Below are 12,959 nucleotides of genomic sequence, written 5' to 3' on the forward strand. Positions count from 1 at the left end.
ATTTTGAGTATGATTTCAATATAGTCCCTAGGTTTCAAAATGTTACAATCTTACCCATGGAATTTGAGTTTTGTTTTAATTATGTCTGCAGATTTTAAGATTTACATTTTTAATCTTAATTTTTCACTAAATATCCGTCTTTATTGTTAATGTGTGTTAATTAATTTAACACATTTAAAGGAATTATATAGTTAAATTCACTATTTTCCATCACTATTAAAATAAATTCAAAATATCACTTCATAACTATTTTAGACTAATTAATAGACATGGATTTCAACCATTTGAAGTGAGTATTTAAAAAAAATTGTTAAAAGTGTAAAATCTTGAAAATTAGGGAACAAATTGAAACAAAACTCAAATCTCAAAGGTATGATTGTAACATTTTGAAACTTAGGGACTAAATTGAAATCAAAATCAAAACTTAAGAACTAAGGCCTCGTTTACTAATTCGTAATGAAAACTAGTGTGATCGCAATGAGATTCCTTTGATAGCTCAATCGTAATAGGACACAGTTGCAAATGTAATTGAATTACTTTTGATCGTATTTACTGAAAATTATAAATATGTACATATAAACTATTACCAATTAGAGTCAAACGGTAACAATAACCATAAATGTAACAAATCCATACTTCTCCTACTATAATAGTAATAATAACAGTAACCAGTAACGGTATCGGCTAGTGGATCCCACGTAATTTTAAAATCGGCTAGTGGATCCCACATAATTTTAAAATGCAATGAGATTGATCACCTTCGCGCCTCAATTGGATTATGTTCTTCGACTACAGACTTAGAAATGACCCCACATTTCATTATGATTAAGAAATACCGATAAACAAAAAAACATAATCAAATAGGGTCGATTTTTAATATTAACATTGATTTATTACATTTCTCCTCATGTAAAGGTGGTCTAAATGTGAATATTTTAAAATTTAAGAACTAAATAGAAATTAGATCTCAGATACTATTGAAAAAAAAAAGTATAATTTTCGCAATTAATTAAAATTTTGTGGTTGAATAGTAATTTAATAGTAAAAACATGCTTATGGACAGATCACAACTTGACTCTTGAGAACTCATCCAATAATTATAATTAAAAATTGTAAAAACGAAGAAGCTCATTGAAGTTTGAAGAACAATTTTCTAAATATTCGATTTCTAAAAATTTAACCACCAACTTGCTTTATTAAAGTCATAAACTATAAAGTGAAACTTTTTATTCAGTTCAAAGTGAATGCACATTTAACTTTTTGGCACATTTTCCTTACCATTTTCCTTAGTATACGGTTTGCAAGTTGAAACTAATTACGGATTTTGTTTTCTTCTCCATTTTAATGGGGGAATAAAAAAACTTGAAATGGGGAATAAAAAAACTTATCAAAGGAATTTGATGTAGACATAATTAAGAAGAATGTTTGACTAATAAATAACTTAATTAATTCATTGCAAATATTTTTTGCTGTCATTGTTACTACATAGTATAGTGGTTGATTTGATTTTAGGTAATTTTTTAAGTGAAGTTGATTTTATTTTATTTGATCATCTTTGAATTGAAGTTGATTTTTAGTTTAGTTTCAGTCATTGGTTGAACTCAAAAACATTATGAGAAGTTATTGAAAGATAATTAGAAAAATTTAGGTTTATAGTCTAGTATTTCTTTTTATTATATTTGAAAATTAACCTTAGAAAATGCTTCTTTTACTTTTTTTTTTTTTTTTTTTTTTTTTTCTAGAATTGTTTTCAAAATCAAAACCAGGATTTGGAAACTAAGACCCTATTTGATCTTTTTTAAGCGCATTATATTAAAAAACAACTGTAATCACCCACCACGAGTCAACACATCCCTCTCGAGAATTAAGAAGTAGAGGGAGAAAAAACCACTTTTCAAAAACAAGAAGATCCAAAAGAAGACACCAAAGCACAAGGTCATGAATAATTTTGACCCTGTTTTGTAACTATTTTTGTTTTTTTTTTTTAAAAAAAAAATCAGCTTATAGACATTACTTCCACCTCTAATTTTTTTTTTCATTTGTTATATACTTTTTACAAATGGTTTAAAAAACCAAGCCAAAATTTGAAAACTAAAAAAAATAGCTTTTAAATATTTGTTTTTGGTTTTCGAATTGACTAAGAATTCGACTATTATACTTAGGAAATATGTAAATCAATGTTAGAAATGAGGAGGAAATAGACTTAATTTAAAAAAATAAAAAACAAAAAATAAAATAATTAAAAAACGGGAGCTTTATAATATTCAGGAATTTTACAAAATAATAATAATAATAATAATAATAATAATAATTATTGAACAAATTTGGCAACAGAAATAGACTTCTCTAAAAAATTAACCTTAGACCTATCAATTCTCCTTTGATATTGATTTCATTTTTAGATTTCTATCTTTTAAATTTATGCTTCCAGTTTCCTTCTAATTTTTTTTTCAACTATGGTTTTGACATTTGTTAAATAAACATTTAAATTTCTAGTTAAATTCTAAAAGCGAAATAAGATTTTGAAAACTATATATTTTTTGTAAGTTTTAAAACTCAACTTATTTTTTTAAATATTAGAAGAAAATAAATAATAAAATATAAGAATTTGTGGATGAAATGAGTGTTTATAAACTTAATTTCAAAAAACAAAAAACCAAATTATGAAAGAGTACATAGAAAAAGTAGTTTAGCTTTAGAATTTGTGCTATAATTTCATGTCTCTTTGAAATGATGAAGATCGAACAAAGAAGTTGTGAGAAAGTAAATATTGTTTAAAATATTAAACGACAATTAAACATGCCTTAAAGTTTTAAGTGAAATAAATAGATGTCCCGTGTCACACATTGATATCAGTATTATCAAAATGAACTTAACTATAAAATCTTATCACAATTCGATAATTATTTGATTTTTTTAATAAAGCTTTCAAACACTAGTTTTACTTTTTAGTTTAGGTGTAGCTACATTTTAATTTATTTTTCGTAATCTAATTAATTTTTTTTAAACAAAATTCGGTTGAAAGTTAAATTGCTCGTTTGAAAAACAAAATCATAGTTAACCTTGAATGAAAGGAAATTAGGCCATGCTTTGACAGAGTGTAAACATATTCAGCCAATGATAATAGGAAAATGCACGACCTATTTCACTACCATTGATTGTATTTTTACTACACCATGCAATAGAAATCAATTTTAGGCCCACACCTAAATATGTAATCACATCTGTGTAGTCGCTTATTTTCCACCATTTGCCATTTTCTCCGAAAATCCACATCTAGTTATAGCCTCTAGAAATTCATATCGATATTGATATTCATAATCACATATTCATATCTTTATCATATCCAAATATATTATTAATTTTTTCTTTTGTATGATATTTTTACTAGTCCACATTTATAATAAAACGAGAAACAAGTTAGCATCTATGTGTAAATTTTTTTTTTCCTTTTTTTCTTTTTGACAAATTTGCATGAACGAGATCGAAATCGAGAGGAGTCTTCTTTTACACAATTTTCGGTTTAACATGTTACCAAAATATAATTTTTTAAAAATAAAATAGTATTATATTATTAAATCAAATAACGACAATTTTGTTTTGAATTGTAATTTTTTAATTTTAAAACAATTTTTTTTATCAAGATTATGTGTTTTTACAAATCAAAATTTGAATTGGATGGGTGAGTTCTAAAACAATTACTTTTTCACCTTTTGAAATTCTACATTTAAAAAAAAAAATTAAAAAAACCTTTTAATTCCTATAACATATTTTCTAATTGCTGCATTTTAATCAATTAGAAGTAAACATTGCGACTTATTTGTAACTAACACCATCAATTCTTTTGCAATTGATTATCATTAAAATTTCATTAATAGATATGTAAAATATGAGTTAAAATAGAAATCATTTTCCAACAATGAGAATATAAATTTTAGACACAAACCTCATATTTAACCAAAATTAGCACATATGGCTCATAAGAAGACAGCAAATTAGGCAATGGCAAAAATTGCAAATTGTTGTCTCTCTCTCCTTTTTTTGGAAAATAATATTGCAAATTGTTCTCGATATTTTCATTTGCTATAGATAATATATATATATAAAAAAGAAAAACGCACCAATCAATAAGGAAGAGCCACGTGATAGAGTACGATGGATGTTCCCAGTGAATGACGTGGAGGGATTTAATTGGTCCAGCTCTGAAGCGAATCGTACGGAACAATAAAACCCATAAAAAATTTTAACGTACGGAGAAACATTTCTTTAAACCCTCAAACGAAAACAGCTTTTACGGTATCCGACGAGTGCTCCAAATTTTACCTGCAACCCAAACCCAACTAAAAACCAAAAGCCAAATTCCCCAAATTACCCCTCCCCTCCCCGGTTTAACTGGCAACCGACAGGAATGTTTGCTGTTCTCAGCTCCAAACGCCTTCTTTGCCTCTCCAAGGGTCACCGGCCGCAGTGGTTGTCAGTCACTTTAACAACGTGTCACTCCGCCAGCTAGTAGCACACTAACCCTCGTGCACCGAAATGTAAGGGAATTCTTTTTTTAAAAAACAAAAAAATTAAAGGAAAAAATGGGTTTCTCAAGTGGTCGCATTTATTCTGTTTGGTTTCTTTTTTTGGGAGGTTCCTATTTTCTTACTTGAGTTTTCCCAAAAAAGAAAGAAAGAGATCAGGTTCTTCGTCAATTCAAATTCTCTTTCCTTCTAAAAATTGTATCTTTTATCTATCTTTCTAATCCTTTCTCATTTCTTATTTATACCCCCATTTCTAGGGTTCTTTCTAGACTCTCCCTTCAAAAAAAAAAGAGAAAAAAGAAAAAAATTAAATCCCTCTTCCTTTTAGGTCTTCTCTGATTTTTTCCCCATTTATCAACCTTACTCCTCAAGATTTACTCATAGGTGAGTCCTTGCAAGGATTTTGATCCATTTTTTTTTTTCCAAATGGGTTTTGAGTAAAATCATGTTTTGATTTCTGGGTTTTGAGTGAAATTATGTTTTGATATCTGGGTTTTGATTTTTTGTGAGATTTATGATGTAAAAATCTAATCTTTTTTGTTTTCAAATAAGGTAAATAGCTTTAAGAGCGAAAATGGTGAGAGGAAAAACACAAATGAAGCGCATAGAGAATGCTACAAGCAGGCAAGTTACCTTTTCAAAGCGCAGAAATGGCTTACTCAAGAAAGCTTTTGAGCTTTCAGTTCTTTGTGATGCTGAAGTTGCACTTATCATTTTCTCTCCAAGAGGCAAACTTTATGAATTTTCCAATTGCAGGTACAATTTTTTGTTTTCCCCCTCACCCCCCCCAAAAAAAAGAGAAAAAAAATCTATCCACAAATCTCTTAAATCACTGTCCTTTTGGGGTTAATAATGAAACTTCTGTATTTGTTTATTTTCTTTTGGATACTATCTATTTCCTTTGGTTCTACTTCTTTCTCTTTTTAGCAAACAAAAATAGTACTGTCCTTCCTCTTATTTCTATATCCCCAACAGATTTGTGTTAATGGCTTAAACTTTAAAGTTGCTTTAATCATATTCCAAATCTTTATATAGATATTTTAGAGTCCTCTTACTGATTTAGGGCTTATTTTGTTTGGTAGCTTCCGTTTCCTGTTGAATAATTGAGAATACATGTGTTTGGTGGAATCGTTCTTGAAATTCGACCAAAACAGTGAAAATTCTGAAAATAAGGTTACATAATTTAATGTTTTAGAAGATAGCTTTTGTTACAGATAATATTTCATGTTCAACTTAAGTTACTTTAGTTAGGTCTAATAATAGATGGATGATTTAACATACTAATGTTGTCAAATAATAATCCTATGAATTTATTAGGTAAATAATGCCTGTTGGTAACTACTCCATATATTTATTGAACAATTTCTTTAATTGAAATCTTAATGTTAAATTTATATTACCAAACTATTGTCATTTTTGTTGAATCTATTGTCTTCAAATGACTAACAAAGTATAACCTTGGAGAACTCAAACTTTATGTTTGGTTACCATCATTATATTTGTGAAAACTTCTGAGCTTTTTACTTTGACTAAAATCAAGGTGTGACTTTGTGAGACTCATGAAGGTTTCCCATTATTAAGGACTGTTGAATTTCATTTCATAGGCTTCTCAGACATAGAGGGATAGCTATTATAGCTTGAATTATACCATCACTAAATGAAATATATATATATATATATTATAAATTTAAAGTACTTCTTAAAAGAAATAACATATTTCTCTTTCTCCAAGGTAAAGCCTCAGGCTTTGTAGATAAACAAAAATTTCTTTTTAATAAAGGTTGATTTTTTCTAGTTCCTAGTGTTGAGACATGAGAGCATCTAGTTTGAGTCATGTCTCACTAAGTAGGTAGTAATTTAAGGAAATGCTAGACTATACCAAAATAGGAAGCTAATAGCTTTATTAGGGATATCATTTGGAATATTTAGCTTCACAATCCAATGGGAGGGGGAGGGGGCAAAAAAAAAAAAAAAAAGGAAAAAAAAAGATAATCTTTTATCGATCTTTGTTAAAATTTCATATTGCTCCAAATTTGGTTATTTATTCCCACGCATGACTTTGAAGGGCATATCCCAATGAACATGGGAAATCTTGGTCGTTCATTTTTAAACTAACCCTTTGATTAAAGTTTTAAACTTTTTAACAATCTAAGGCTAAAGTTTAAAATTAAGGGGATTCATAACAAGAACAAGACATATTCCTAGTTTTATTGTTGGAGTTAACTTTGTTTGTTTGTTGATGTTTCAGTATGAACAAGACAATTGATCGCTATCAGAACAGAACCAAAGATTTGATGGCAAGTAACAACGCAGTTGAAGATATGCAGGTTTGTTGTTCTTCAAACACATTAATGTGTTGCTTTTTATGTAAAGAATGTGTAAGAGAAATATATGCCTGGTTTGGTTTTTCAAACAAAAGGTCTCCTCATTTGATAACTATTTGATTTTTAAAATTATGCTTGTTTTGTCATAATTTTTTACAATGATTTTTATCTTCTTGGTTGAATTTCAAAAATCAAAGAATAAGTTTTTAAAAACTAACTTTTTTGAGTTTTCAAAACTTGACTTCGATTTTGTAAATATTTTTAAAAGGTAGATAACAAAACAAAGAAATCTATAGGGGAAGTGATGTTTATAACCTTACTTTTCAAAAACCAAAAACTAAAAGCTAAAAACTAAACCTAGTTTGTTTTTTAGTTTTTAGTTTTTGAGAATTAAGCCAAATTTTGAAAACTAAAAAAAAGGTAGTTTTTAAGAACTTGTTTTTGTTTTTGGAAATTAGCTAAGAATTCAACTCTCATACTTAAGAAAGATACAAGCCATTATAAGATAAGAAGAGAAAACAGACTTAATCTTCAAAAACAATAAACGAAAGAGTTATCAAATGGGGCCAAAAAGTCCATTTGATTATTATTTGACTTTTGAAAAGTACCATGATGTTCATATTTACTAAGGGTGAATTCAATTTTTTCAAAAATTAAGGCTCCATTTGGTAACCATTTCCTTTTTTGTTTTTAGTTTTTGAAAACTAAATCTATTTTCTCTCCATTTATTACAATGATTCGCATTATTCTTTAGTATAGTGGTTGAATTCTTAGCCAAACTCCAAAAACAAAAACGATCTTTTAAAAGCTACTTTTTTTTAGTTTTCAAAATTTGACTTGATTTTTTAAACCATTAGTAAAAAGTAAATAACGTAGGAGAAATTTGGACGTGGAAGTAGCATCTCTGTAGGCGTAATTTTCAAAAACTAAAAATAAAAGATCAAATGGTTACCAAACGGGACCTAAATTTTTTAGTTTTTTAAACTTGACTTGGATTTTGATATCACTTCTAAAACACACATAATACATTATCCATACAAAGATAGATATAGTATTTATAAAGCTTGACCTTCACCAAATAGCAACTAAATGGCTATCAAACATCATTTCCCTTTCTTTTTTTCTGCTTTCTTTTTCTTTTTTTCCCACCCTTCTTTTAATTTCTTCCTTAAAAAAGAGAAGTTAAGAAAGAGAGAAGTTATTGAAGGAAGCCACTCCAACGTAGCTAACAGTTTTACTCCACACAGAAATATCTGTATTTTGAATATGTATCCAATGGTTGTTAGAGTCATGTAAATTTTTGTACATAAATCCTATGGTTATTAGGGAAAACTTTATGGCGGTTTCATTCAATAACTTCTTCATAAAAAGTAAAAATTTGGGCTTTTTTTTTTTCTCTTGAAAACACAGTTTCTTAAGATCGATTCACGTATCATCTGTTTGATATATTTAGGTCTAAGTTTGGAGGTAGCTTTGATTCTCGAATTGCTATGAGTTTTCTCTTTTAGAAAATTAAACCTTTAGTTCTTACATTTTCACCCACTTTCTACTTTGGACATTCAACTTTAAATCTCAATTTTACTATAATACTAATCTGTATTAAGTTTGTCATGTTCCCTTATCATGTTGTGTCTAGAAACAATCTAAAATCTAAACAGAAAATTGAGTTGTTAAAATCAGACATCAAAATCAAACTCACAAAACATTTCAAAGTCATTTTAGTACTACTAAATATGATAGCTAGGAATGTTGGTGTGGGTGGGGGGGAGAAGGGAATGTTCATGTGTATTATTTTCCCCATTTTGTCTTTATGTTTGATGTGTATTTGAATAATCTGAACTGATGAATTTATTTGGGATTGAAAGTTGGAGAAGGAATATGACTCCTTTAGCATGACTAAGAAGTTAGAGCACCTTGAAGTTTGTAAAAGGTTTGAGATTATTTTGATAAACAAAAACAAACTCATTTCCCTATTTTTCTTATATATTAAGGGCATGGTTTGGAAGTGATTTCAAAATCACTTTTGTCATGATTGAAATCACTTAAAACATGTATTTAATCATTCATAACCATTTTAATGTTTAAACATGAATCATTAAAATCATGTTTGTTAAAAGTGATTTTGAACACGACAAAAATGATTTTAACCGTTTCAATAAACCACTTTCAAAACATGCCCTAAAACACATATACATTCAATACTGTTTTGAATGGTACAGAAAACTGTTGGGAGATGGCTTGGATTTGTGTTCCATTGATGAGTTGCAGCAGCTTGAAAGGCAACTTGAAAGAAGCTTAAGCAAAATTAGGTCTAGAAAGGTACATATTATGATTTATTCATAGTATCCCTCTTTCCTTGAATTTGATTTAATTGTCTCTTTATAAAAATTTGAAATGTTTTTATATATATCACTATCATATATTATATTATTGTCAATTCTCAGTATCAAATGCTGAAGGAAGAAATTATGAAGCTGAAAGAAGAGGTAATTTTGTTTCACTTACTTTCTTGTGTAATTAATTGCTTGTCAATGAATTATTGATATAAATACTGATTAAATCTTTCAATAATATTATTTTGTTAGAAATTAAATAAAAATGTTCTTTTTGTTAGAGGTGGTTGTTGATTGCATTTTTTTTTTTCATTTGGTATATAGGAGAAAATGTTGCTGGAAGAAAATGCAGCACTGCAGATTAAGGTTATAACAATCCTCTTTTCTTTTCATAATATCAATTTCCTTTCTGTGATTACATTAAACTTAATCACAATCTAATAAGTAGAATAAGTAATTTTAACTTTAAATTGACAAATAAGAAAAAGTTGACTTGAAAAACTAGAGATAAATTCTTTTCTAGTAAACCTAAGTACCATTCTCTCTCTCTTTCTCTGATAAGTTCCACTATTCTCTTATTTCCAATATGAATAGGAATTAGAATCCATATCCAACCCGTAGAATTGTAACTCGACCTCATTTGATAATCATTTGTTTTCAAAAAATTTAGCTCATAAACATTACTTACTCCTATTGATTTCTTTGTTTTTGTTATCTACTTTTTCGAAATATTAATATCAAATTTCAAATCAAGTTTTGAAAACTAGAAAAAAGAAGTTTTTAAAAAAACATGTTATTGTTCTTAGAATTTGGCCTATGAATTCAAACGTTTCCTTAAGAAATATCAAAACTATTGAGAAGAAATATTAGAAAACTAGCATAATTTTCAAAAACTAAATGATGATCCAAAAAACTTAACTTAAAAGATTAACTTGTTTGAAAGCTTAAGTATTATATCTAATGAATCTTTGAAACTTTAAAAAAATATAGATCTCTTTGTACCTCCCTAATTATCAAAATTCCAAAACATTTCTTGTCTCTACTAGTGGTTCATAAGACCCTTTTTTAAATTTCAAAGACTTTTTGGACAAAAACTAAAAGTTCAAAGGCTTATTAGACAGTTTGCAAAGTTTATGAACCCCATTGGATATGATATAAAAAATTGAGTTGTTTTCAAATATAGGAAAATGAGTCAAATTTATTTTTATATATAGCAAAATATCACTACCTATTAATGATACATAGTGATAGACACCTATTTAAAACAATTACTCTAAAAAAAATTTAGAGGCTTATTCAACACTCTATAAATTGATCTAGAGACTAATTAAAACATAACACTCAAAGTCAAACTATATCTTTGTAACTTCAACTTTCCATATACAGGCAAAAAATTGTTTATCTTATAAGTCCAAATCCATATGAGTACTGACAATAAAAGGCTCACAATATATATACTTTTTTGCATGGGAATTATTTTCAGGTTAGAACTGAATCATCAAAAAAACAAGAAAGCAATCAGAGATCAGAATCATCAAACCATCAGGAGATAATGGATGTGGAAACTGAGTTGTTCATAGGACCACCAGAAAGAAGAAGCAAAAATAATAATAACAATGGCTTCCTGTAGAGTTTCATCCAACCTCACTTAACAACAAAATGGCTTGTTTCCAAAATCCCTTGAAAATTTCCCAAGAAAATAATATTACAAAAAAAAAAAAAGGTGAGTTTTTATTTACATGCAGCATTTATTTTTAACACTAAAAGTGAAAAAACCCAACATGACCAACCAAAAAAAAAAAAAAAAAAAAAAATAGAAACTGAAAATGGTTTCTGATAAAATGTTTCATTATATACTTTATGAGAAAAAAAAAGTATATAGATGAAACTTAATTACCTGTATATTTAGGAACTGTGTACCTTGTTGGATACTGTCTCTTTTTTTTTTTTTTTTTTTTTTTTCTTTTTATTATTCTCAGCTTTTGCTTGTGATTTTCATTTTACAACATGTTTCTGTTTCTCCTTTTGTGGTTACTTTACTTTTTTAAAAACATGTGGAAATTTGGTGTCTAGATTGTGAAGTTTGAATGGGAATTTGTCTATATTTGAAGGCTACAAGAAGTAGATTCTTATATATATTGGAAATGGAAGATATATAGTGTTTGATTTGTGAGGAAAAGAAAAGGAAAAAAAAAGGGCTTGACATTGGTCCCCAAGCTGTTCACAAGTTTGAGTTGAAATTAGGTCTACTTTTTTTGGGTGTGGTTTCTAACTTCATGACAAATTTTGAAAAAAAAAAAAATAGTTTTTAAAAATTTGTTTTTTAGGCAGAATTTAACTAAGAATTTAAATACTTAGTCTAAGAAGATAACTATGGTAAAAAAGTGGTAAGAAAAGAAACATAATTTTAAAAAAATTAAAAATTAAAGTTTTGTTTGGTAACAATTTAGTTTATAAAAAATGTATTTGTTTTCTCTCAATTTCTTTTAATGATTTATCATTTTCATGTGAAAAAGTTAAATTCTTAACCAAAGTTTAAAAATAAAAACATTTTTTTTAAAATTTAATTATTATTGTTTTTTTTTTTCAAGATTTAAGATTCGGTTTTTGAAAACATAGGTAAAAAGTAGATAAAAAAGTAAAGAAACTTAAAGGTAGAAGGGACTTTTATTGACTTAATTTTTTTTAAAAAAAGAGTCTCATTTAATAATCATTTTATCTTTTTTATTTTTTGTTTTTGAAAATTAAGTCTATTTCTTCCAATTTTTTTATAATGATTTACATATTTCTTAAGAAGAGATTTTTATTAACTTAATTTTCAAAAACCAAAACTAAAAAAGAGCGAAATATACATCAACATAACTGACCAATCAACCGTTTTAAAAAATTGCAATATGGTCCTCTAAATCTTCTCTTTTTGCTTATTTACTCTGGATCTTGTACCGCCAAATCTTATTAAGTCTTACATACTTGGTTCATAAAATAGTTTTTATTTTTATTTATAAAAATTGATATTGACATCTTTTTTTTTGGCCTTTTCATTAACTAACATGTCGAATTAAGCCTCTAGTTATGTGTCTTCAGATAATAAAAACGAATCAAGTATACTAATTTTATAATATTTATAAATTTAAGATCATAAATTTAGTTGGTTAATTAGGGTTATGGACTTTTCTCTCCAAGGGTTGTTTCTAATTTTTGGTTAAATTACAAGTTTAGTACTTAAAAATTTTAGATTTTTGTCGAGTAGATATTCATGGACAAAAATGTCTAACAAATTTATTAACTTTCAAATGCGTGTCTAATAACTCCCTTAGACTTTAGAACTTTATTATACATCATTTAAAGTCTTGATTATGTGTGTTTAATAAGCCTTTCAACTTTGAATTTATGTACAATAATAGATCATTGATCTAGACTTTTTCACAAATTTATGAATCTATTGGATAGAAAATTAAATGTCTAATGTTGTATTAAAGTCATTTTAATTTTATATTTAATAGATTCATTAATTTTCAAAACTATTGAAAATGTTGTCAAAACTTATTAATTAGTCACAAAATTGTAAGTTGAAACTTATTTCACATTTCCAAGGGATTTGAGACATAAATTGAAAGCTCACGGAACTATCAAATACTCTTTAGAGGTTTATTAGATATAAATAAAAAAAATCAAGTAATTTTAATTTTTTTAAGTGACGGGGGTTTATAATGATTTGCTTGAAATTTAAAATTTAAAATTCATTTGGTAACCATTTTGTTTTTTAAAATTAAGTC

At 27.1% G+C, this 12,959-nt stretch overlaps 1 protein-coding gene across 2 annotated transcripts; it reads left to right on the top strand.

Moving 5' to 3' along the window:
- The first annotated feature begins 4,570 nt into the window (after positions 1 to 4,570).
- Positions 4,571 to 11,298, top strand: LOC120092764 (agamous-like MADS-box protein AGL19). 2 transcript variants are annotated; one of them, XM_039050955.1, is made up of 9 exons: positions 4,571 to 4,685; positions 4,784 to 4,910; positions 5,079 to 5,282; positions 6,775 to 6,853; positions 8,716 to 8,780; positions 9,070 to 9,169; positions 9,295 to 9,336; positions 9,508 to 9,549; positions 10,667 to 11,298. In XM_039050955.1, exons 3-9 carry the CDS (start codon positions 5,101 to 5,103, stop codon positions 10,811 to 10,813), a joined length of 657 nt encoding a protein of 218 aa, XP_038906883.1. In that variant the 5' UTR covers positions 4,571 to 4,685; positions 4,784 to 4,910; positions 5,079 to 5,100; the 3' UTR covers positions 10,814 to 11,298. The 2 variants fall into 2 exon arrangements, with proteins under 2 accessions (XP_038906883.1, XP_038906882.1); XM_039050954.1 differs by having other exon boundaries at positions 4,587 to 4,910.
- Positions 11,299 to 12,959: the final 1,661 nt, after the last annotated feature.

Source organism: Benincasa hispida, chromosome 12 (genome assembly GCF_009727055.1).
Source record: "Benincasa hispida cultivar B227 chromosome 12, ASM972705v1, whole genome shotgun sequence".
NCBI lineage: Eukaryota > Viridiplantae > Streptophyta > Magnoliopsida > Cucurbitales > Cucurbitaceae > Benincasa > Benincasa hispida.